At 35.7% G+C, this 27,142-nt stretch overlaps 1 protein-coding gene across 3 annotated transcripts in view; it reads right to left on the bottom strand.

Annotated features, from left to right (window-relative positions):
• The window catches only part of XPOT (exportin for tRNA), a 29,636-nt gene that overhangs the window by 884 nt on the left and 1,610 nt on the right, over positions 1-27,142 (bottom strand). For 2 of the 3 annotated variants that reach the window (XM_074870487.1, XM_074870485.1), the window contains exons 2-24: positions 24,536-24,669; positions 22,664-22,746; positions 21,491-21,547; positions 19,898-19,967; positions 18,489-18,707; positions 17,741-17,925; positions 17,218-17,386; positions 15,684-15,920; positions 15,324-15,362; positions 12,172-12,234; positions 11,116-11,240; positions 10,178-10,322; positions 9,902-10,021; positions 9,639-9,733; positions 8,785-8,854; positions 8,111-8,349; positions 7,322-7,607; positions 5,331-5,520; positions 4,053-4,169; positions 3,852-3,967; positions 3,303-3,350; positions 1,758-1,829; positions 583-639 (exon numbers count right to left, since the gene is read on the bottom strand). In XM_074870487.1, coding sequence (XP_074726588.1) covers positions 583-639; positions 1,758-1,829; positions 3,303-3,350; positions 3,852-3,967; positions 4,053-4,169; positions 5,331-5,520; positions 7,322-7,607; positions 8,111-8,349; positions 8,785-8,854; positions 9,639-9,733; positions 9,902-10,021; positions 10,178-10,322; positions 11,116-11,240; positions 12,172-12,234; positions 15,324-15,362; positions 15,684-15,920; positions 17,218-17,386; positions 17,741-17,925; positions 18,489-18,707; positions 19,898-19,967; positions 21,491-21,547; positions 22,664-22,746; positions 24,536-24,595 — 2,862 coding nt within the window. In that variant the 5' untranslated portion in view covers positions 24,596-24,669. Of the gene's footprint in view, positions 1-582; positions 640-1,757; positions 1,830-3,302; positions 3,351-3,851; positions 3,968-4,052; positions 4,170-5,330; positions 5,521-7,321; positions 7,608-8,110; positions 8,350-8,784; positions 8,855-9,638; positions 9,734-9,901; positions 10,022-10,177; positions 10,323-11,115; positions 11,241-12,171; positions 12,235-15,323; positions 15,363-15,683; positions 15,921-17,217; positions 17,387-17,740; positions 17,926-18,488; positions 18,708-19,897; positions 19,968-21,490; positions 21,548-22,663; positions 22,747-24,535; positions 25,489-27,142 lie in introns of those variants that run through there. The other variant, XM_074870486.1, reaches the window with a different exon arrangement.

The following is a 27,142-nucleotide window of genomic DNA, read 5'->3' as shown; positions in this document are numbered from 1 at the left end:
TGCACCAGGGAAGGTTTAGACTGGATATTAGGAAGTATTTCTTTACCGAATGGGTTGTTTGGTATTGGAATGGACTGCCCAGGGCAGTGGTGGAGTCCCCATCCCTGGAGGTGTTTAAGAGTTGGGTCAACATAGCGCTGAGGGATATGGTGTAGTTGGGAACTGTCAGTGTGAGGTAAATGGTTGGACTAGATGATCTTCAAGGTCTTTTCCAACCTAGATGATTCTGTGTGCTATTTGTCTACACTCACACCCTCAAAAATGAAGTATTCTGACACATTCTCTACCATTATAGCATCACTTTTTTGCTATTGCAACTATTAAACATAATCCACAGGAATATCAAGCCATTGAGGAGATGGCAAGCTGCTGAGGGTAAGTAACAATTCTACAGATGTCCGTTTGTTGTTGTTGGTTCCTACTTTCCAGATAACGGCTTTTACTACTTGGAGATTCCCTATAGCTAAAAGCTATTAAATAATTCAATATTTGAATTTTACTTCAAGTCACTACCACAACTGAAATGTGTGACAAAGTTCAAATGAAACTAAAAGCTATGTAAAGGAAAAAAAAAATCTTTACCTTTAAGTAATTTTTAAAAACTTTAGCATCAGGCTGCTGAAGTGCTTGACAGAATTCCTGTAAGAGAGAATAGAGAAATACTAAATAACTAAATGAAGCAACAAGACAACCTGAGATATGTTAGGAGCATACAGAATACCTTATATATAAAGCTACTGATACTTGTTTGTATTTTCCCTAATGTGCAACCAAAGAAAAGCATGTTATAGATAAAAAATTTGTAATAAGCTATGACAGGGCAGGTGCATTCTGGGGTGAAAAAGCTGAATTTTCAAATACAGGCTATCACATTCACTTTTAGCTGAATAAACAAAACCAGGACTATCTACAAGGACTGCGATCAAGGAGGTTCTAAGCCTTTAACTTTTCCAGTAACTTTTGGTGGCTTTGAAATGAATACTTCAGAGGAACATTTATACTTACAAAATATTATGTGCACACTAAGTGACTCTAGATTACAGCAGAACATGCCTCACTTGAAAAAGTTATAATCTTAGATCAGAAAACACTGGGGCACCAGCAAAAGGTAATACTCAATCCTTACATATATTTAACTTCACTTAAAAGTTCTACAGTTTAAGTCTTACAATGAGTATAATTGTCTCCCGATGCAGCAAACCTGATTACTATAGTATTCAAATTGGTTGCAATTAAAGTTGTCAGTGTTCATCCAAGAATTTCTTCATGGCAATGCTTACCATATGGCTAGCAATGCTTAATGTTGAGACAGTGGTCAGGTGTAAAGTTTCATTTTTGAGAACCCTCTTACACCACTCCAATGCAAGCACCGAAAACCCCATGCAATGTTGTACATCATTTTTGACAGTAGAACCAGTTCTGTGGCTTACATTTCTGTAGTGTTGAATACAGCCTTTATCATCACGCTTTCTGTACATTCAACATTTTTCATCTTACTTTTGAATTCTTACTCTGTACTTTTTCCTCAAGTTAAAATATGATTTAAAGTAGGAAGATGGCTTCGACAGTCACATGCACTGCAAGGTACTCTCGCAGTAACTTTAATCCTTATGCTAAATTAATCCTATTCCAATATGCAATATCAGAATAAGTTTTACTGAGGGATGGTAGGAGCTTAACTTTGTCAGTACTCATTTTGTTCCCATTTAACAATTATGATGGTTAAGTTTTCCAAATGTTCTTTTAGGAATTCCTACCTGAATTATCTCAGGAGCTACTTGCAAAGAAGGCAAATACTCTTGCTGAAGATACTGAATGCACTCAGGACCCTAAAGGAAAGCAGTACACAATTTGTTCAAGTGTATTTTCATACAAATGGGAAGTCATAGCCCTATACTGTATGATACAGAAGAGTTTGAAAACAGGTGATCTACATGACTATTTCATAGAGAAGTTATGCATATCAAATACCAAATGTTCATGTTATTCTCAGCTGTCAGCAAATAAAAAGATTTCTCAGCGTTGGCATTAAGGATTCTACTGCAGTGTGGTATCTTTTGTTACATAGCAGAGGAATGCACTGAAAATTGCACTAAACTAAGAATTACAATACAGCCAGTCAGTTTGTGACATGTCAACTATAAAAGTCACTTAAGTAAGAAGTTGGCCCTAATTTCACTGACATATGAAAGAAAAAGAAATAAAAATTTGGCAATTAGTATCTGCCATACTACTCCCATTGCAAAATTTAGTAGCCAAGTACCCCCAATCATAGTGTTTCTCTTCTTGTAACTTTGACTATGTAATTTGCAGTGGACTAAACACTAAAAAAATGGAACTTCCAAACCTTTGAGAGGAGCAGACAGGTCTGTTTTGGTTAACACATTAGCTTGTTTTCTTTATCTGCATTTATCAGATAACACTCATCACAAGAGGGACTACTGTACACCGGCAGTATACAAACATGACCCAATACATCTACCAGGAGAAAGTGAATCAACTTTATTGGTTCACACTTAAGTTACCCTAGAACTATAACATGGTATACAGTTCACATGAGGGGAAGAGATTTCTTTTTCCTGTATTTGTATCGGTAGTGTTAAAAGAAACAGTATTTGTAACAGGAAGTTGTTTCATTTATCAAAGCTTGATTTCCTACAGATTTCTCTCTTCACTGCTTTTGGGGAAAAAGGAACAAACTCAGCAGCTCTCCTCAGTTAAAACACAATCTCTTCTCTGCCAGTTTATGACTTCTTACAATTTTTGTTTAGTTGTGACTTTTACTTGCATTTGACAGAAAAGTTAGCCAGCAAGTTAAAGGGTGAAAACAGTAACATGAACATAGAAACCGTTTTGTTTCCTCTTAAAAATGGAAATATGCTATAGTGTTTTAGTCATTAGACAATGCAAAATTCTTTTATTTCCATAATTGTTTTTCAATCTAGTCTCCTACACATCAAAAGATACCTTTAGCTTTCACAGAAATACTCTACAGGACAACTCTAATTGCTCTTTTATGTCAGTTTAAGTACTACGCTGAAAAGTGAAAGAATGGCAATTGATCAGCTAAATACAGTAACAATCAAGTGAGCAGATTTTTCTCCTTAAGAGTCAATATTTTGCAGTAATTTATCAAGAGGTAGAACTACTGGATCCTGTATACCTCACAGCATTATGGTAATCCTATTATTTTATATAAGAGTAGTTATTCACCCTAGTAACTATTTAATTTTTAGAAACTGATAAAAGCACTAGAAAGAAACCTGCAAGAGTTATTCCCTGTAAAGTATTATGAAGCTTACCCTTTTGAGATGAATTGTTTTTAACGTCACTGCACATTCTGATAAAGCCTGCAATGTAATACATAACATTAGACTGTTCAATTAGTCTACTGGTTAAGTATTTAAAGCCAAAGAACCTAATGAGGTCCAAAACAGCGTCTAGTTCATGCCATTATTCCCTCATCTTCCCCTCACACAATGCTAACAGAGCCTCAACCTTCCAATTTCTGTTCCACTTTAACCAGAAGAATTTGCCACAACTGAACCCAAAATGAACTGAAGAACAACCACCTGTGTGTGTTCACTTTCACTAAACATTAGTTAATAAGTAATGTAGGTCAATGTTAAATATTCAGATCTGCAATTCCTCTAGCTTGATTTTGAGCATAGGTGAACTGCAGAATACAGTACCACAATATTCAATAATTAATCATCCAGGTATCTCAATAAAAAACATAAAGGATGTTATTTGTGAGACAATGATCTTTGATAATACATGGCCACTGTAGGTTTCTTAGCTTGAATCTCCCCACAGGAACAAAAGCAAAAAAAAGAGTCCGTAATACACACCAGTACTGTCTGGGCATCTGCCAAGTCAAATGTTTGCTTCAAAGGTGCTAAGAAACATGCAGGAACAATGTGCTTGTAGACAAAGTCTGCAAAACCTACTGGTCCATCTTTACCTCCTGAAAAGAATAAAACCATTCCATGTTCTATTATTGCTTCATGGTTAGTAGCAGCTGCAAAGGAATTATGGAAAGACATTCTTACCCCAAAGCTCCACCAACTTAGAAAGAATAATAAAACAAGTCTTCTGTGCAATAGGATCTGGGTAATCCACTGCTCCTTGAATCACAGTGAACAACACACGCTCCACATTCTCTGCACCTTAAACACATTAAAATGAGCTTATTTCAACTTGCAGCCTAAAATGTTTCTATACTCTTACACTATTTTATATAAATACTGACCTGGAAGATATGCTTCAACTTCAAAATAGCTCTTTTTTGCACAAATCTCAAATATTTTTGGGAAGTTTCCCCTACGATGCAAGACAACTCTTATTTAGGTTATAATTCTTGGTTGTTTTGTTTGTTTAAGTTTGAGATTTTAACTGCTCTTCTGGCCTTTAATACACACAAAGGTGAGTGGGGTACTTTGACCTGCCTGCAAATACCAGTTTTCTCCTCTCTACCCAACCCTGCTAGAGTTAATTAAAACTCAGCAGCACTGAAATAGTTTACTTATCTTCCAATATATGGAAAGGTATTTTATCACACTTAAAATTTGAGTTGCATCTATGTTTATTTGATTCCTTTAAAACTCAGCCCATCACAAGAAAGCTCTCATGACTTAATGCCACCCTTTCCTTTCCTACAGGGATTACCTTCATTTTAGGATGGGGAAGGAATTCCACCTACCAGATGAGTCACTTAAAAGCTTCTCAATCCCTAGCCATTTTGATGGAATACAGACCGAGAGAATTACTTAAAGAATCAAGCAACTGGACATTTGACTTCAAATTCCTCCTGTAAAACACACTAATTTGTATTTGGCCCCTAAGGTTGAGGAAAGTGTGGTAACTACATATATAAATTCCATAGTGCCTTCTACTATAGATACCAAGATCAAGTAATAGTAACAAAAAGAAACAGAAATTACTGATGTGTCCTTCAGAAAATGAAGGCCACAATGAATACTGGCAGCTGTGAGTGGTTTTGTCCAACAGTTGGAGCATTGCTATACATTGTTATATATTGTATGATCTCAGATTCACCCATCAAATACAATAATGCATGAGAACGTATTATGATACACCATTCTTGACCTTATAGACACAGTGATTACATTTAAGCTGCGAAGATCAAAAGGAAGAATATGCCTATTATAGCTGGACTTCACAGACAAATTCTTGCTCAACAGTTGAGTACTGTATTTACATTAGTCCATTCTACCTTAACATAGGTAATAGTACTTGACAGGAACTAGGCTAATGATTTTAGCAGACAAAACTTAGATAAGTATTCTTTGAGAAACTGAACTACTTACCTTGATTAGCTATGACTTCACTCATTCCACTGCCAGTTACTGTCTGTAGAAAAGCAAAGTAACTCCTCCGTAACATTTGTTTTTCTAAAGCAGCAGACTGGTCATTTTCTTCTGCTGGAAGGAGCAACACTTCAAAAATAGCATGAAGTAGTGGCATAAACATCTGTTGCAGAAAAGGTGAAATCTGTGTCTGTGGAGATTGGAAGAGGGTATCAACTCAAACAATTACAGAAATTGAACATTTTGAAGTTAAAACTTAAGGGCTTGTTACAATTCACAGCTTTGATTCACCTTTAAAGTTAGTATTTTCATGTACCAACTACTTATAACAAAGTGAATCACATCAGGGTCACCATGACCATTACTGCATCTTGACTTACCCGTCACCTATTTCACACCTTTTGTGCAAAAAACATCTAATCCTATCTAGTCTCAATCTGAGTAGGAACAGAAGCTTTTTCAGGATTTCTCATCCTTCTGTTCAGACAGATGCTATTTCAAATTCCCTGAAATATCAAGGGGAGCTATTGTAAAGTCACTGTGGTTACAGAAAATGCATCTCTTAAGATGTTAAAACTAGCACCAGGTCACCTTTTGCAGTACTTGTCTTTAAAGACTGCTTAAAGAAAAGAGTTCTCCTGAGCTGAAATACTACTGGCATTATAGAATAAATTTGTCATTTATGTCCTACTAGCAATGAGAAATATATGTAAGGGCATTAAATTAGTTGAACACTTACGAACTGAAAAAGTAAGGTGTGTGCTATTCAGCCACACCCTCAAGTTCCATAAAGATGCAACTCAATGTTCATTTTTTTAATTAAAAAATAAAACCTGCTTAAGCAAGGTTTTATCTTTAATCTTCTCTTTACTGTACCTTAAAAGTATTCAAGTGAAGCTAGGATCTTTATTTTAACATATTGTAGTAAGAATGGTAAAATATCATACAAAGGTAAACATTACACATGAACATGGTATTTGTCCAGTCTTGCTCCTGTGACTACTTTTTTTTTTAGGATGGGGGACCTTACACAGACTATCTTTAATTATCTACTGCTACCCAACTTGCAAAAAGGACTAGAGTAGTAAGAGCCTTCCTCCCTAATCTCTGAAATACTTGATTTTTCAAAATTCCTTCTCTGCTCATGGGATACTCCAAACAGATGTCCACATGCTAGATTCACACAGGTATATTATGGCTCTGTTCTACTACTCACAGAACACACTTCACTTTTGGTAATTTTAATTTTGCATTCTGCTGAGAGACTTATTTAAGACTATTTAAAGGGCTTCTTAACCTTCTCATACAGCAATGAATTTTCCATCCCATTCACAACAGCGCAGTACTCTTGCGGCAGCTCCACAGAATGAACTTGTAACTTCATATTATTTCATTGACTTTGCATTTGAATTGTTTGGAACTAGGAAGCTCTCAAAGGCTACACTTCAAGAACCTTTGTTAGATAATCAGTTGACAGTCCTGCTCCCGCTTAATACATATCTCATGCCTCCATTTCAAAACCTCTGTGTATTTCTCAACCGATTTTGAATAGCAATGCATTAAGCCTCAGCATACATTTTTATGCAATGCCACTGCATCAGCATCTTGTAAATCAATATTCCTCCCTATATGCATATCTGATATTTCTGTATCTCCTGGAAATCTCATTAAAAGAAATGAGAAAATTCACTTTGGAGCTTGTATAGTTTGTAATATTAGCTTAACACTCCAATGGGGGGCATAAAGTTAATTGTATCAATAAAAAAAATCATGTTGTGCTCCAAGGAGTATTTTATTTTAAAATGTTAAACCCAAAAATTTAGAAACAGCACAAAATTCTAAGACTAATCAAAGAAAAACACTCAGCAACATATGACAGGTGGTTGAAGACTATGTTTTCCAAGGTTCTGAGACATACCTATTTTTCTGGAACCAGAAAAGAGGAGATAGCAGCAACACTTTGATCCTGAAAAGCTTACGCATGATCATACCTTAAACTTAGCTGTTATTTGATTTATAAGAGGAATGAATTCTTGAAGATCTTTTGCTTCACAATCTTTAAGCATGTGTTCAGAGGCAGAAGGAATGAATGGAAGAACTTCTTCCTCTAGGCAAATAATCATGCGGTGAAGGAAAGTGCGGACACCACTTCTCAGAACTTCCTTTTGTAATGGACAACTGAGAGCTGGCAAAAACGTTTGTAAGCAGTCCAGATAAACCTCTGAGCAGCCACATTGTTTTACAGTTTGCTTATTGCTGAAAGCCTTGCTGGTTCGGCTGTAAAAGCAATACACCAAGTTTTATATAAGGCTCACGTTCCAATACAATTAAGAAGCAATAACACCGAGAACAGCATATGCTTTAAAACCCATGCACCAAACTAGAACATTACATTTCATGAAATGGGAGCCAAACACTGGAAGTAATGAACAGAATTATTTGATATGAAGTAGCTACACTTTGGCAGTTTTTTGAGAATTAAATTCTAATAATTTACAAACAACATATGATTAGAATAGCTCCAAACAGTTCTTTGAGGAAGGGAATAGATCCTGGTTCATTACAAACTTGCTCAATATTCTTCATGTCTACATCCACAGCAGCCTTTTCTAAGGGAACTTAACTAATTTTCTGGGATACCGTAGGAAATTCTACAACACTGATGATTTTCTAGGTCAATAAAGCACAGGTAGAAACTCATCCCCTCCTCCCAATAAATCCTTTATATTTCCCTTTTACTCAAACCAGAAACACACACACAGTCACTGTGCTGTACCTACCTAGCAAACCCAACAGCATGATTGAGGCAGTCAGCCAGTGCCATCTGTCTGTCCTCATCTTGTGCCATCATCAGTTTTTCTAACAATACTTTGAACTTCTCCATCAGTGGAGTCAACAAATTCCTCATTAGAACCTGTTTTCTTTCTGCAGAGTATTCACTGTTAACTATTAATACTCCAGCTGTTTCATAAATGAAAAGTTGATCATCACTGCTTAACAGAGCCTGGTAACCATTTTCCTAAAATGGAAGATAACGCATAATTCACTAGATGTCCTTTATCAAAGTTGTCTTCTCAAAGTTTAAAGATACTACTCCTTCTTTAATCCCGCCTGAGTAATCCCTATAGTACATTTCCAATAGTTTTACTCTCTTCCTACTTAAGTAGAAGCATCAAGTACAGGTAAAAACATAGTTGGAACAACTATTGTCATACAATTCAGGCAGATAGCTTTCTTTATATACCCATCTCTAGCCTATACTCCCAGAAACCCACACAGATTATTAAAATTAGGTACAAACGTAAGCATGCAAGTGATCTCACACCAAAAAAGCAGGACAATTATTTGTGCTTAGATGTTTTGTGTGCTAAGCCTACAATTTAGTAAGTACTCAGGCATACTGATGAGTAAGTACAAGGCTTATTTATTACAAAAACCTGCTATAAATACTCACAGGAGGAGAAAGTTCCAGCAGGTCTTGTATTCTATTCAGAACATCTTCAATAAAGGGATTCATTTGCTTACTGAAGTAAAACACAAGTACATAACACTATTTAGAAGTGTGTGCATTTTTACAGGTTTCCTGGTATTTTAAGGTGTAAAGCTAGACACTAAACTACCTTCTCAATAGAGAACTCCCCTTTAAATATCAAAGCACTGTTGTAGAAAAGTCTGGCTTATAGATACGGTGCTTGTGGTAGGCCAAATAGATACATGGCATAGTGGGAAATAAACATTTCTTTCCCTCATTTTTTAAAAAACATGCATAAATAGCCTCACCAATTTGAGTGAAACATGTTCATTAACAGTTGAAAAATAGGATCCTTCTGAAATCAGAACCATCTTGCAGCTTCTCCTGCCTCTACATTAAATACATGCCTGTGAAATAAGACCAACAGGACAGGACTGTTTGAAGGGCTCTAATACACTGAGTTATCAGTATAAATTCTGTAAATATTCAGAATTTGGTCAGGGACAGGAAAGAGTTACTCTCAGGAGTCTCCAGATCACTCTCAGCTCTGCTCACTGAGGAAAAGCAGGACAGACATTTACATTGTTGATCAAGTTTTAGCATCTAATCAAAACAGGCTAAGCCTATGTGTATTTCAGTTAGTTCTGTGACAAATGTTTCCACTGCTACCTTAGTATTACACAATAGGACAACCCTGCTAGAGCACTGTTTTGCTACATTACTTCATTGCAGTCCATTTGAAGCCCAGCCTGTTTCAGAGAGAGCTGTGATGTACAGAAGGGGGAGGTATGGTAAATTCAGTGCATTTTGGATACATTTGTAACAGCTTTACTCACTTAAGAGACTTGACAAATCTGGAAAAGAGGTAAGCTGTTCGACTTCGTACTTTGGGACTTGTATGGCGAAGACCACGGTGATCTAAAAATGCCATCTGCAATCAAGAAAGTATCTCAGTCTTAGAATCCCTAAACAAGGAGGAGAAAAGCTAAACATCCAACAGTTTAAGAAACACAGCTTCTTCAGTGATCTTCAGATAATAAGAAATTTCCTAAGTCTAAAGAACTTATCTAGTTGAAAATGTAAATGAGATGAAACTTACTAGAACAGTTGGAATGTGCTGAGGTTCAACAGCAAAGAATTTTTCATATCTAACCACTGTTTCAAAGAATTCCAGGGTCACTGATGTATGTTGATAGGCACTAACACCAGAAGTCACCAGCTACAAATAAAAGCATTAGCAAGTTAGTACTTTAGGTGTCTATAACACCAAACGACAATGTAAGTGGCTCATCTTAACTACCAGGATGTCATTTGAAGTGGAGTGTTCCAGTCTCCATTAGCATTTTTAAATTGCTCCCACAACAGACATGCTTACCGTTCTCATCATGTCTTGTAAAGCCGTAGCTTTTGTAACATCACCAGAGAAGTGAGCACCATGAGATACAGGAAGAGCCTCAGCCAACATATACAGCAGTCTTATTGCTACTTCTACTTCCATAAATCGCGTAGTCTGCCAATTCCTACAGAAAGAGTAAGGTCATGTTAGTCTGTAGTAGCTTATCGAATAATAACAGTTCTACATGTTAGTGTTTTCTTTCAAGCCTTCTTCAGATGCACGGCATAAAAAGAGCAGATTTAAACTAAGAAAAACACTGTAAGGCCTAGGCAGTATTTCAGGATGCTTCTGCAAGACTTTATCCACAGACACAGTGCCTCTTCATCAGAGGGCTACCAATTTTCTCTTTTACCAGTTTCAACTTGAAAGCTACAGATTTCTCAAAACCACCTATTATGCATGTGGACAAGTCATTCAGCTTCACTCAAAAAGAGGGCTCGCTAAAGAGCAGGTACAAGGAAACTATCAACAATACCGGATTCCTATTTGTATACACACAACTGCCATCCTAGCAGGCAACTAGTAATGTTTCTTTATTTACATTTATAGTTTTCAGGATTGGTTCTGCTCTTTTGGTTAAAAAAAAAAATCACTTTTGTTTCTTTTCCCTACCCAACCTTGGTTTTATGATACCAGTAATATGTAAAATTATTTGCCATATCTCATAAGCATTTCCTTGAGGGAAAAAAAAAAATTAGCTGCCATTTAAGGTAACAAGAAAGCAGCTTTTTCTTTCTAAGCAGCTGAGTAAAATATTCTACAGTGTCATATGTATCATGAAGTTATAACGAGCTCATTCTATCAATTGGCTTTGCCTTGCTACATCACACTTATGTTCATTACAAACTCTGCCAGTTACAAGTCAAAGGCAAAAAAGCTAAGGGCATCATGTAAACAAGTTAAAAAACCCAACTTACTGAAGTGTAGTGTTAAAAACTCTGCGGACAGATGCCAACAGTAGCTCTGGTGAGACCTGAGCAAGTCTGTCCAGCAACAGTTTCAACTGTTTTCTGTACTCCACAAACATGGCTTCATCTTCACCCTGCAAAACATTTACACATCAGTGAAGTCTGTATTTTCATTTTTAAATTCATCCACAACCATTTTAGACCATTACACCTAAAACAAAAACATGTACATACAAGAACAGTATACAATGCTCAGAAAATTCAGTAACGCTCACCCTATGCTCTTGCAACATAACAGCAGGCTCCTTTTTTTGGCTGGTTGTAATATGTTGAGATCCACTGCATTCAGTCCAGAAACACATTAAAAAGGCTTTCCAAATTGAAAACTAGCCAAAAAGTACAAGAAAGAATATGCTCTTGGCAAAGCCTTATTGACCCAGTTCTTGAAAATTGACTCACTCTTCAAAGATGTTCTTTCTCAGCATCTAGCTTAGTTTCAAAATTAAACTGACAGAAACATTTATGATGGACTGCATTCAGTTTAAGTTAACCTTTTTAAGACTATAGCTCTTCAAACAGCCTGCAGCAAAAGTAAATCTGTCCAACATATTCAATCATTATTGCTGGCTGACAGAGATTTGACCATCTGAAGTAGGTCAAGCAGCATCTCAAAGAGTTTCATGACACAGTATTTCTCAAATCTTTTTGCAAGACACAAGTGATGTGCAGAAACGCGCAAACCCACACTGAAGAAGCCAGCCTAACAGCTATGTTTAGCTAACAGCACAGCTGTATTTGCCTAGGAAGAGTTCAGCACAAATGCAGCCAGAAATATTCTGTTAACCGAACTGGCTTGGATATCCCTTTACTACATTGTTTTGTCCTATGCAGACACGCCCAGAGGTTAAAAAAAGCTTTCCACATAGGAAAGAATTCAGCCTACAGACCTTTGCTTCCTACCTTCAAATCCTTAGTCTATGAAAAATATGAATTTTAAAAGCGTGAGCAAGTTTTACTATGTGCAATTTAAGTTGCATTTGTCTGTTTATTCATATAACACAATACCTCATTTTCAAAATTATATTCTTCATCATATGTCAACTTCTTCATAACAGCCAACATGATTGCCTAAGATAAAAACATAACTGTAAGCACAGAAGCAGACAAGTGATAAGAAGCAACAGTTAAAATCCTACAGTAAAGGAAACATTAAAGCAAGTGTTAAATGTTTACTAATATTTTAAATTCCACTTGAATTATTATTTTCAGAGGTTTAGCAGAAGTAACAGTCCAAATTAAAACAGATGGATTATATCCAAACAATACACAGATAACATTCCAGATACACAGCATAGATGACTTGGAGCTCTCAGTCTCTGACAATATTATCTGGCTTTGCTTCCTGCTTGTAATCTGTGCTATTTGGTTCACACTAAAAACAACTAAGATGACTGAATTAGGCAGAGGAAGCTAAACAGTTTGTCCAAGATGCTATTTTAAAGGGGCAGGTCAGCCTAGCCATAACATTAACTTCTTTAATAGCTCAACATCCTTGAAAGGTGGTGGTTTTTTTTGGGGGGGGACAAGTTAACCAGTTGAATTGGTTCAGCAAAGAATCCAAGAGCCAGAAGTAGCAAACAAGAGCAAGAAAAGCAAAACCTTCTCTTTTCATCAGCAGCAAGTTGTTAGAGCAGTTAAAGCACTGACGTGCAATTTGCCCTTAGCAGGGACTGTTGGTAAGTCCTAAAACAGCAATAAAGACTTGATCGCATCTCTGCTGAAGTCTCAAACTCTAAATGTACCACTTTGATCTTACTAAGCATTTACTAGTTCAGGTTTTTAGAACTCTGATTTAACATTTAAAATATATAGAGTACTCAATTCCATTTATGCTTTCCAGGATGGATAGAAATTGGACTGACACACACAGTTAGCTATAACAAGTGTTTAAAAATCTACTACATTTTAATTCTCACTTTAGTTTAAGTTTGTTCTGGGGAACCTACAAAAACGTGTATTAAATCTAAAATATTCCAAATGGACAGAAAGCTATTCTGAGTAATTAAAACTGAATCAGAGGCAGATCATTTTTATATCTATGACAACAATAAAGTATTAGAAGTCCAAAAGAATATGAAGTAGCAACAAGTAACTGGGCAGGACATATCTATATACATATTACAAAGAACAGGTTGACTGAGTATTGAAGAAGACTCGGTACAACTGTAACAGGTATTTGATCAGCATTTACAGAACACCTCATCCCTACACCTACTACCAGGTGAAAAAACAAACTTGTGTCTTTTTTCACATTGGTTAAATTCAGTAGGCAACAGCTTTTATTATAACTATAGGAAATGAAAACACTGGTCATATCAGCAAGAACTTGAATAGCATTTTGTAATTCTCTTCTAGTACTTCAGGTTCTAAATGAGGATAGCCATAAATTTCACACAAATAATAAACCAGGAGACAAGGTAAATTAAAAAAACCCAAAACTTTTGATGAATCACAATTACGTACTTTTCATTTTAAGTGCAAAACCTGAAGTTCTTCTAACACTAAAATGGACCAATGAAACTTAGGTTATTGAGGTGAAATTCTTTGTGAACTTGCAGAAACAGACACTTGTAATATTTTGAGGAAGAAAATGGTCAAATAGCAAGAATGCAATCAGGCCTTCTATGGACACCAAGTGTCAGCATCATCTGTGAGAAGTCTCTGCTTCTCTATAAGAAGTGATATTAAAGAATTAAAATAATTGCAAAACATTAATGTGATATGCTTGTAGCCAGAAATGCTTAGAAACACCTGTCATTTAGGAATTTAAAATGCGATCCTGCTGATGAGAAAAAACTTTGGGACTTCAAAGGCACAACAAACAAGGTCCTCTTTTTTCCCGTTCAAATAATGAACAAGTTTAAAGTGAGAATTTCTTCGGTGCAAAACTTTAAAGGAATGCTGCTAAGCACACCATTTAAAGCTTAAGACAGACAACAGTAAGATTTAGACTATTTCCAAATAATTTATTATTAGGAGTTGGATGAAAAAAGAATGATTGGTATAAATGCTTTTCAGTTTAACACAAATCCTCAGGAAATGCACAGTAAAATTGAGGAATAATTCTAACATGAAGTTCTTCAGTATGAAAACAATTTTAACAAAAAAACAGATTTGGGACAGTAACACATTCAGATTTCAAGTGCACTGCAGTAGCAATTTGGTTTGATCCAGTTATAAGAACAAAAGACACATAGTAACAAATTAAAAGATTCAGTGATGTTATCAAACTTCTCTTATTGTGTTACCTCATCCATTTTAAACAGACATTAGACAAAATGATATCAAGATAATCTAGACCAGTTATCCAAATTCAACTTTTCGTGTTAGAACAGGTACAGAATTCAGTTTTCTTTGTAAAGGAAAAGGAATCACAGCTGTCAGCTGTAGGAACTTACAAAATAACCTGCACCAACCTAACCAGTTCAACATCTAAATTAGTACATCCACATTAGTACAGAAGGGTCATAGGGAAAACAAGTTCTAAGAGGACTGCACTGAAAAAACCAAACAAGTTCACTACTTCCAAAATTGGACATAAAGCTTACTTATTGAACTTAATGCTTTGTATACAAACTTAAGCTTATGTATAAACTCAAGCACATAAAGTTTAAACTTAAGCTTAATATACAGTTTAATGTAATGCTTAACATACAACTGCTCGTTAGAAGTACAACCATTACATTTGAATTGCAGCTTCTTTCATAAGTTCACCATATGATACTATCAAGGGTTGAATTTTATGACAACCCTTCCCATACTACTTCCAATCCTTCGGAATTAGGGCAGGTTTTAATAAAAATACAAAGCTTCAGAAAAAAACCCTCTTCTATCTTGATTTAAGAACATTCTATCAACAGTACAGACTACACAGGAGCTTACCAACATATGCTTAAGGGTTGCCTGGGAAGATCAGCTCTAAAATAGCTTTCATCTTCATACACAATTCAATATAGGCTTACTATTTAAAGAAACAGCTGTAGTTACTTAACAGAAGATGGAACATGCTGTCCTTAACTTTTAAGTCTTCCCTTTTAATTACTGTCACATACACATTACGGCATATAAATAAAACATGATTTGTTTCAGCAAAATGAAAGATTCTGACCCAATGTGTTCTTGAAAAAAAGAATCTCTAGTAAAAAGAAAATACTTACCTCTACATTAGCTTTTTGTTGGTCTGAAAGTGCAGAAAGCTGCAAAATAAATGTCAAGTGTTATTTTTTGTGTAACTCCTTTATTACTATCTAATAGGAAAAGACAGGTTTGCTTTTAACAGCTATATGATCTACAAGCCTTCTTTCCACTTAACACAAGATTTAACCCAATTCCTTCAGATTTCTAAACAATACTATAGAAATAGCATGACCACAGCCATTAAAGATACTGAATACTAATTAGTCCAAAAAAACTATTTTGCAAGTCAGCTTTCACAAAGTATGAGATTCATATATTCCCACAAAAATCAAATGAAGTATGTCAAAAAGTGATGTAAAACTGAAGCCAGACATATTTACTTGTTTCAAGATGTGAAGGTAGTCATAACAAAAGCCAATGATATTAGATGAGATGTCGTCATCTTCGTGAATTAGCAGTTGCAACATTAGGGCCACTTTTGCTTCAATAGCTTGCAGAGTGTCTTGAGCACTCTTCATATCACCATTTTTTATGAGTTTAGTCCAACTAGCTATTAATGCTTGCCCCATCCCATTGACCAGCTTAGAAAATCTGGCCAGAAAATCCACATCATCTTCCTGCAAGAGAAGACATTCGATTAATAATACTAGCAGAACTCATGTTTAAATGGCATGAATTTACATGTCTAGTATGTAGAAGCAGTAAAACCAACATTTGTCTCCTAGATGGAAAGTACAATTGCCTGGTTCGTTTTCCCTGGGGAATGGAGAGAGAAAAATCAAAGCAATGTCAGATTTGGCTGTCCTTCATTATACAACAGTAGCTTGCTTCACCCCTTCAGATGAGTTTCTCTTTTTACTTTACAGCAAGAAGCAGGTTCAAAATAAAAGCAGCAGCACACACCTACCATAAATTTTAGGCTGTATAAGAGAAAAATCTTTTATGGGAAAACTTCAAAGAAATAACAGCTGTAGCTCACTTCAGAAATACTGGTAACAAGTAACTTTCAGTACTGCCTGTAAGAGTGAGTTAATGTTAAATACTTATGGCTTGCTTTTGCAGAAATACATGGATCAGAATTGAGAAATACCCCTAGACCAGTCACACCAAACAGATGCTTTGCTCCCTGCCATAACGCACAAAAGCGGAACAACAACAAGCCTTCCTCAGAAAGATTGAGGTAAGATTTTTAGAGGAACACCTCCTGAATTGATGAATGCACATATTCTGCATTTTAGTAAGAATACAAATTTGACAAAGGCTTCAAAATGAAGAGGTAACTGCCTTGCAATCTAAGGACCACAGCTTTGTAAGGACTGGTTCCTCTTCTTCCATGGCAGGTAACAAACAGCTGTTCCTTAAACACTGCAACTGCCTGGGAATGTGTGGTTAGCAGGTATATTTTTCCAGCTTATAAGAATTTCATGCCTCATGTCTGATTGTGCAGACATGCAGAACAGCATATGTGCCCTTAAGAAAGCTCTTTCCCCTACTTCATTACTGTGTTTATGCACAGCTGATCTAATGTTTCACCCTAAAAACCTCTACCTTGGCTACAATACCTATTACAGAATCATTCAGAAAAAAAGATTCAAGGCAAGGAAACACAGAATCAGCACTAACAGTAAGCACAACATGCTTTAGAGAGGAACAGAGGAGCTATGTAATACCTTGCTTCTAAAATGAAAAACTCATGCTGAGGACAAACGAAATGCAGTGTGTTTTAAATAATATTAATAACAAGCTGTTAATTTAAGTATGAGAAAACTACAAGAAGCGTTTAGCTTTGATGCAGAAGCACAACTAATTCTCCCTAACCTGTGGGTTTAGTTTTACAGTTTTCTGTTCATCTGCTTATCTAAGAACTGTTGGAAACCCACGACTCACTCCTATTGTAAAAATCAATATACAAACCTGATCAATACTGAAGAGGCCAGCAGACTGCAATACTTGACATAAAGATTCAACCAATTTTGTTTTATCAATTGGGTCCATTCCCTTATTTACAATTTCAAACAAACAATCACAGGCTTCTTCCCGGAGAACTTCCACAGACATGTGACCTAGCAGCATATTTATAAACCTTCAGAGAAAAAAAAAAGTAGTATCACATAGAAAAGCTTTTTATTATTTGTGTGCATATTTACAATGGTTTTGTTTAATAAAACAGTTTACAGTTTTGAAGTCTATTGTACTGACTAAACTCAGCATTTTATACATTTTAAGGAGAACCCAGCAAACTGCGTGGTGTCTATTTTGGCCATTATATCAGCTTGGCTTGCAAAGTCAGTAACTCTACTAAAACCCCAAAACTTCAAAGATTTATGTATAATGAAAGTCCTTTTTCAAAGATGAGTTTTAATTCTGTTTCATAGAAATACAGTCAGCATACTAACAAGATTATTTTTGCCAACATATCCCATCAAAAACCCCTTACCTTTCATTGGCTATCAGGCTCAAATCTATCCAGGACACATAAGCTCCAACTACTTCAAGGCACTGGCATGTCAACTCTGAGTTATTATATTGATAGTTTTGTAAGATTTGGTACCATGATTCCACCAAACTTGGAATGCACTGTTCCCTCATAGTATCTTTTAATAAGGTGTTCCTACGAGCCTCCTATCATTACAGAAAAAGGATAAATCAGTCTTGTGATAGATTAGCATCTCGTCAAATTAGTAGCATTTTTGTATCCACTACCAGACACTTGTCCTAGCAAGATAACTTAAATCAGAAACCCAAAGAGAGCACTTTTTTTCTTTCAAGAAATAAAACCAAAATACTCTAGTTTTCACTCTTTTCTACCACAATGCCCAAACACTGAAGAAAGGCAGACAAAGGGGAAAAGTTCTCTAGATCATTAAATGGATTTCTGATGTTAGGACTCCTTCAAACAGGCATTAGAAGAAATCAACATTTTAAAATGAGTCAGTCTAACATTAAAATGGCTAATTCAGTCCATTAGTTTGTTTGCTAGCTCTTCAGGCAAAAAAATACATTAACTGAAAAGCATGAAATAATAAAAAGCATTAAACAACATATGGCTTTTGGATCTAAATGACCTAATGTCTCTGAAACAGAGCTGCCATAGGAAAACACAACATCTCTGCAAGTCTTCTGCTGTAATTAAAGAGAACTTTTTGGAAATGTAAAACAAATGTTAATGCAGAATAGTAACTTGCCTCTGATGTATGAACAACATCCCGGTCTACCAGCTCAGCATCAACAGCCATCAGGATTCTGAGGTACATATCCACACCTCGTGGATTAAGGTCAACTACTGATAGAATATCAAAAAAAAACTTGGGCCACTTTGTGAGATATTCAGTAACAAAAAGCAATGCAAAGACTTGTGCTGCTTTGTTGCGAATAAAAGTCTTCTCAGGCTGGGGATTCAGCATCTGGTAGAAACAAGATATTTTATTTGTATATTCTTACTAAATTAGAAAAGAATTGTGTATGTTTGTTGATCTCTGTATAGTGATTAATGTACTACCTCTCTTCCTGGCTGAGATCAATAAAAAGCCTTGCCTTCCCAAGGATTTTGAAGAAAATTTAGCTAAATTGTAATGAAACGGGGAGAACGTTCTCTCTGGGTCATACAGTCCTAAGCCTTTCATTCAGTACTAAGATATTAAGTGCACTATTCAAAGACTAAAAGCTAATTTGTCAGGTTTGGTGAAAGGACTAAACAAGAACTTCCAGGAAACAAGTTACAGTCCTCTTGTAGCTAGCTTGTGCCTACATTAGATGTTAGCTTAAGAATAGTAAAGAAAGTTTCTAAATCTAAGCTCATCGGGGGAAAAAAAAAATTAAAAATCTGTCACTACTAATCTCCCTCTCTCCCTTTCCTCCCCCTTTTCTGTAAGCTCCTTCTAAGTGGAACAGCTTGCCACAAAGAGAAATTAAAAGCAATTTAATCCATTTCACAATGATCTGTTCTTTTTCAAGTTGTATTATTTTCCATTTCCTACTGTTAAGTTTTCTACAAAGCAACTAAGTTAGTTTCCAGTGCAGAAGTGGAATAACAAATAGATAATGACAGGTATAGGCAAAGACTTGTATCAGCCCTCCTGATGGTTCTGCTGCTGATTGCAAGCTACGTGGGTCCAACTACATGTTCAGCTACAGAAACTAATTCCACAAGAAAGAGTAGCCACTACTCTGCTATAGTATTGAGAGGAGTAATGCTGTTCATTCATAAACACCTGTTAGTATTCTAAGTAGACAGGAGTTAGGGTTTTAAAAGGGTCTTAAAACCAGAATTACTGCTCCTCCTCCAGACACTCAGGAACATCAGGAACCTGGATGTTCTCTCTCGAAAGGAAAACTTTTAATACTCCTCATTTCACACACAACTGATTAAACCACAGTCATTATCTGATGTAAGAGTTTTATATTTAGTAGTAAGTTCAAACACAGCCTTCTTTACAACATTTGATTTAAAGCATTTCTAATAGAGATTAGCATGTTAAAAGCTTTTAACCATCAGATATCGTATCTCTTCAGGAAGCCATCTTTAAACTCAAATGACAGATTAAACATCTAGCCTGTACTGCTATGTAAAACTGCTGTGAAGGGACATACATACCTGTGCTTGCAGCCATGTTATGAGTGTTTCCCTAATTAGCTGCTGCTGAACTTCAGTAAGTTCAGAGTATCTGAAACAAAGCACAGTGAGATCAAAACACAACTGCTTCATGGCAAGTGTGATATTCAGTCAGGCAAAAATTAATATTACACATAATACTACACAATGTACATGAAACAATCCTAGAAAAGGGATTTACACAGCTATTTGCATACCAGAATTCTGAATCAAAGACATAAAAATAAGGAAAAACATTTTGCTCATATTAATGGATTACATTTTGAGGCACTACTGCCTCCTATACTGGAGTAGGAGCTTGACATTGTGTAGGAAGGCTGCTCGTATCAAGGACAGGACTTACAACCCTGATAAAAATAACATATTTGACCATAAGCCACAGGGAGAAGGAAGAGACACTTGTATATGCTCAAACTTGTTGACTACACGTTGACACAAGGAAGTCCTTCACTAATCTGACCTACAGTACCTTTATTATCAGACATATGTCAAAATAAAAAAGCAAACAGGTAATTCTGCTTTACATCATACACACAGTCTTGGCAAAATATGACATTATACCCAGCCCACCTCAAAAACTACCCACATAAAATGTTCCTTCCCAGGACTAGCTAAGGTGAGAACATTCTCCTTGCAATAGAGCTAGCTATAGTTTTGGTACAGTCCTTAACAACAGTGACTGCTGAATGGGTCTCCAGGGTTCCTGTCACAAGTAGCTATTCATTAAGAAGAAAAAAGCAACCCCTCTGAAAATGCTCAAAGAAAATAAGAAGCAAGAAAACAAGAGAAGACATACTGCAGGAAGCAGGTGACAGGAGTGAAACAAGTAGAGGAAGATGGACAATGAAGTAAAATCAGGGAAATAAAAATCACAAAACGGTAAGTCTTTCATTTTTGCTCTGATACGTAACAAAATCAGTCACAAAATACATCCTATTTCTATCTAAAGCCTGACCCACATGTTCAGTGTATTGCAACCAGTCATGATGATATTCCAAGAGGCAGACACCTCTGCCATGATGTTCAAGTCTAGACCAAAGAAGCCTGAAGTGTGAAAAAAATATAGTTACAGGCAATGAAACTTAATGTTATTTCAAAGTATTTTTCCCTAAAATTATGATTCTATGAAAGCACCACTCAATGAAAAGACTACTTTCTCTTAACATCTCTGCCATGGTTATTGAATGAATAGGGCTTTGTCTGAAGTCCAGGACTCTGTACTGAGCAAGGCTGCTGCTTGCAGGACGCTTTTCTGGAAGAATCAGGGAGAACGCAGAGTATGGCTTGACTCTACAGAAAGGAATGGCTACGTAAGTTTCAAGAAATCCTTGGTAACTGGGTCTGTGTTGGGCCACAGACAGGTATCAGACTAATTACATAGAGCATGCTGCTCAAAACCCAACCACTCCTCTCCCAGGAAAAGGTGAAGAAATACAAGAAAGTCCTCTGGACCAGATTAAAGTCACCTCAATCACCACACTGAGATGACAGTTACTATTTTAATTTCTTAGCAAGCAGAATAAAAAGGGAAAATTAAATGGAACTATATGGCTGGTGTCAAGAAAGATTACTCACTTGAACTTAATTTGATGTTCCAGAACTTGAAAGCAAAAGAACTTGATGTGATCATCACTAGAACAGAAAATAAAGTTCTGTTACTGGTGGCAATATAGCACACTTCTCCTGGAAGAAAGAACTCCTCTAATATTGCAAACAGGTCTTCCCTTTGGCAAATGAAGAATTACTGTACACCAGAGAACAATGGTAGTGATATTACTTCAAAGCAAAAATGACAAATACTTGAGCAGTTAATTTGGTAAAAATGAGCAATTGTTAAACTAATATTTATGTTTTGACATTGTAATCTTTTTTTCTACAGCCACCAATTTTTTATGCTTTGATTTCAGTACTGAATATACAAAACTACAATACTTATCATATCCTGCCTTTATAAAAATCTGTCAGACTTCAGTAATACGTTTGGGGTCTATTAGTACAGTAAGTGCAAGTTATACATTGTGTCTTAAAGAGTAAAGCTAAAGACAAATTGAGGTATAGGGACATTCCACATACTATATTATCTACACAAGTTTTTTATCTTATTACATAAAACGTACAACAATGTATTTTGGTAAAGATTATAAAATGCTGTTTTTCAAATCTTTGTTAATTACTGCATACTCTGTTGGAGTCAGAAGTTCTGATAGATCAATTACAAAAAAGCATTCACTATAACTCACTGTTGTTATTCAGGAGATACACATCCCTCGGTTTCCTTCCAACCTGAATTATTCTGTGATACAGCAACAACCAATTATTTGAAACCTAAATACAAAACTTTGTGCAGAACGGTGGTGACTACACACTCTTTGCATCTTGAAGAATGGGGTGGCCTACTCCATAGAATAGGAGCAAGGAACTACTTCTGAGATTACTGCATATAAAGCCTCTAGTCTCACAATGGGAAATTTTCAGCACTCCTCCCCAAAATATAGCACTTGAACTCATTCTTTTTCCCTGGATTTCATAAAGCAGCAGTCTTCAGGCTACTAAATTAATAGAGTTTTATTCATACATCATTTTTTCTTGAAAGGTATACAGAAGCCACAGATCAACTATGATACTAAAAAATAGCATGAAGACCATATTAACTTTCAGCAATTTACGGTTTGCTTATTATGCTGTAGAGCTAAAACCAGAATCAAACATATTACTAATGAAACAAGCAATGATTTTTATATACATTACCTGTATATACTCTGAGCTAATGCTTCTGCACAGACTTGCCAAGCATCCTGAGATATCTTCAGCTGTTCAAAGTAGGCTAGTGCCTGCAAACATCCAAGTAAGTCTCATTTAAAAAAAGAACAAACCACACCTCATTCACACTTAAGACTCACATTTAAACAGCTCTCCTTCAAAAAAAAACAAACAGTATTTGGATACATCCAAGTATTTATATGGCTCCCTAATTACCGTAACACAAAAATGTTTCCTCAAACACTAGTATCATAGGTACTAATTTCCACTTTACATTCAATACAAGGATTTTTGTTATTTGAATATAAAAGTCATAGAATCAGAAATGTTGAAGTCAGAAGTGATCTCTGGAGACAGGGTCGACTAGAGGAAGTTGCTCAGGGCCTTTCCATCTAGGTGGACGTTCACATCCAAGTTAAAATTCCTTCCACAAATTCTAAAGAGAAACTAGATTTTTCACTGAAAACAACTCACTATTTTTGTTGTACCACTTTGGCTGTATTTGACACCAAGCTTGAGAAACATTCAAACACTGATCACTCAACTGTCAGTTTATGAATCTATTACAGAGCCTGGAGAAAATTTCTACCAAATTTTAGATACCAAGTTGCTTATCAGAATTTCTAAATAGCTTTTGACAACAGTTAACTTGATCTAATTGCTTTAAGATTTAGTGTGGTCTGTTATAAAAAAACCAGTACAGTGACTTCTGAAACAGAGATTAGATTAACAACATTATCTCAATTCTGTGAATGCATGTATTTCAAGGGTTGGGGTTTTTTTCTGCATTAGTTCATAATTGTTTCCATCCACCAAAGTAATTTCTCCAGGTAATTATTCAGTGAGTTGAAATAAGTTCTTAAAATAAGAATTAATTTCCTGTAAATAGTACTGGAAATTTTCTTATACTGAACAGTGTTACTAGAAATTGTAACATGCAAAGGGAGTATCAAATATCTTACATGATTAATGAAAAGGTTAAGTCACCTTTTACTATAAAATCAGGCAGAGTGCATAGTTAAAAGGTCAATAAATCTATAAGCTTCAAATTTTATAGTGATACTCTATTAACAGAACAGTAAATACTAGCTATATCCATCCTTGCAAAAAGGACAAATACCCAGAACCAACATACTTAACAGGCTGCTTGCTGAGCAATACTAGGCTGCATCAAACTACATTTTTCACTGTCTTACACATTCCAGGATTTTTTTTTTGAACACAAACCCAAGGTTTTCCTCATTTGACAGATATTAATGGAAGTAATCTTGTAGACAGTTGAATCAACTTGATAATCAATAATCAATCAGTAAGAAGAAATATTTACTCATGCAATAGTTACATAAATTGTAATGCCTGTTCATAGGAGCATCTGTCTTATGAAGTAATCCTTACCCACATGCCACGGTTACTTTCTTAACCTACTTTAGGCTAACACAAGCTTCACTAGTTAAAAACACACTTTTCATTAGAAAACACTAAAGGTAGGTAATCCATGCAAATAAAAACACATCTAAGAATTAAAAGGTCAATTGCAAGCAACTCACTGTTTTCAGTGGCTGCTCTTCATTCTAAGGGAACCTACGTAGGGAGCTGAGCAACAAGTATAAAGAATTGAAAGGACTGAAGAAGTCAGAGCCCAGAAAAATAAATTCTATGCATGTTAAGTATAATTTCACAGAATTGGTGACACATGACCTTCAGCTTACATGCTTGTGACATGACTATTTTGTACTTGCCACCACTAACCCTATGTATTGGTTAACCAAAACCCCCCCCCCGCCCCTCAAGAAAATATGAGACTTCTGCAATGAAAGAGCACCCCAAATTATTAGTGAGATAAGCAAGTTAATTACATACTCTTTGTCTGAAGTCTGCGTCAGCATTTGGGTTTAGCCCTAAAAGGGCTTGTTCATCCATCTCTATTGCTATACTCTTTGTTTCCTACTCCTAATTGGTTTGCCCACTTCTTCTAGAGGGGAAACTACGATCATCTGCAAATAGACAAAAAGAAACTTTATTTGCTCAGAACAACAAAAATTAAAAGCACAACCACAAAGTTTGCCCACAAATCTCAAAGACATACTATGTACTCCACCAAAACATGAATATACATACTTCTGATACAGATTCTAAGTCCTTTAATCAACTTTTAGTTGTTTTTCAACTAAAGTTGATCAACTTTTAGTACAATAGTACTAATCTTCTTATTGAGGAAAATGAGGTGTCCATATATTTCACTTCTCTTGAAAAGAGCTAATATCATATTAATTAATAGAGAAATGGTATGTGTACTATTCAACTGAAAGGCTTTAACTCAAATTTCAGGCATGCAGAGGTTTCAGCAAGATATGACATAAGCATAAATCTGCTACTTGGATGATAGACCACTGTATTTTTTTCTCACCACAAACTTCACAACTGAAAAAAAAAATATCGCTACTCATCTCTAGTATCATTAAGATGCTTCATAAACCCATTTATGAAGTATTTCCCCTAGGGAAACAAAGCCATTAGGAGGTCTTTCTTCTAAAGCAAATGCACTCAAGAGAAGCATCTTAGAAAATAACCACAAAATACATCATACTGAGTTGTTAACAAAGTTTTCTGTTCTTACTAATGGGTGCTGATTTACTAGCAATGATTTTTATTTAGAAAATTCAGTGTAAAATTAACAAGCAAGCTAGACAAATGTTCTAAAAATGATGTGCCTCTACAGGCTGTTCTGCAATGCTCTAGTAAAACACAGAGAATTAAAAAAAAAAAAACTTTGTCAAATAATAGGATGCTGTTAAACAGCAAGAGGGGACAAAAATCCATCTATCCCTCAAAGCCCCACCCCCCCATAGTAACACAGTTAATTAGGCCTGAAATAAGGCCTTGTTACATAAGTATGTAGGAGGTAGGGAAAATGAAGATAAACAAGAGGAAGAGATGAAATACAAAGGAGCTGTGGTTTGAAGCTGCCTACATGCCTATAGGTAAAACTTCAGATTTCTTAGTATTGCGTGTCTTGTGCATGCTCTACTGTTCACCCTCCCCCACTGGAAGAAAGGTGGCACCATGACAACTGACAGCAAGCATGCCTGAAAAGGAGAGCCCAAAATTTAACATGGTAATAGACAGACATGTATAAAACTCACTACAGAATACATTAGAACAAAATGCATCATGAAAAGCAATTTAATAAGTAAAATTGAGTTTGTACCAAAAAAATTTGCAGGTTGCAGCAGTACAGAAACCAGAAAATCTGGAACAAAGCGATGACTCGTGGCAAAACAAGCTTCACACACTACCTTGCGACACAGAGCAATCCCGCTCAGGGTCAAAACCTTTAGGGATTAAAGTTGCTCTGCTGAGTCTTCTCCCTCTGTGGCCCCAGCTTGCTTTCCCCATAATCAACATCCAAACCAGTCAGATTAAAATAAAGCTAAAATGCTGCAGGTGAAAATTGGTTTTGGTTTGGTGTCAGGTTTTTTTGTTGTTTTTTGGGTTTTTTTACAGCATCTTTTGATTAGGGTCTGATCCAGAGTTAAACAAGTAAAACTATTTAATATACAGAAGCATATTTTTGGCACATTTTCCTGCAGTTATTACATTATCTGCCCAAAAGGTGGGTGACAAGTTTTGCTATTAAGAATAACCTGGCTCAAACATGTATTCTCTTCACTTATTTAGCTAATAGCATGCCAACCAGTTCTACTAATTTTGTATATGCTACATGAGCATATTAAAAATTTCATCTTCTACCACATATCTTTTTCTAACAGTTTCAGCCTGCCTAGCCAGCTCTAGAAGATAATGAGAGAGACTATTTGAATGAGCTTTTTGAAAAAGCTAACAAAATAGCTTCTCATGCTTTATGGTTTTAGTTCAGCAGGTAGCTTTTCCACCACAAATCTATTTTAACCAGGCAGTTACACTTCAAAAGCAAAATCGAACTCCAATTTTAACAGTACTTACAGTTTGCAAAATCCACTGCAAGATATACTCAGCTATAACATCATGTCATTAAAGCAAGTTTTATTTATGAAAAATAATCAATAACATCAATAGTTATTATGCAGCTGTGTAGAAAGTATTGTCTTACTTATGTAGAGATTTTTTTTTTGTTAAGCAGTACACCATGTTGGGTGGCAAATCGATCTTACTATAATTAGGAAGGTGCAGTTCCTTGACAGTGAAGTTACACAGGTATATGTATCTCTCATTGGGATAGTTTATTCCCTTTCACATATTAAATACTTATAAATGCATTTGATAGTAGAGACTGCTTTCATACAGGAAAATAGAAAGAAAATGTAGTCACACTTCAAGTGGGAAAGATTGCCCAGTTTAACAATACCAATATGGTCAAAGGTGTGCAATTTGGGTCCAGATATGCCTTAATAATGAAAGCATTCAGAGCATTTTAACTACAGATGCTAACCACAGCAACAATTGGTAATTAAAGAATACTTCATTTAC

The sequence above is a fragment of the Strix uralensis genome, chromosome 5 (assembly GCF_047716275.1).
Source record: "Strix uralensis isolate ZFMK-TIS-50842 chromosome 5, bStrUra1, whole genome shotgun sequence".
NCBI classification, from domain to species: Eukaryota; Metazoa; Chordata; class Aves; order Strigiformes; family Strigidae; genus Strix; species Strix uralensis.
Note: the sequence above shows the minus strand (reverse complement) of the source record. Positions and strands in the feature narration are given on the sequence as shown.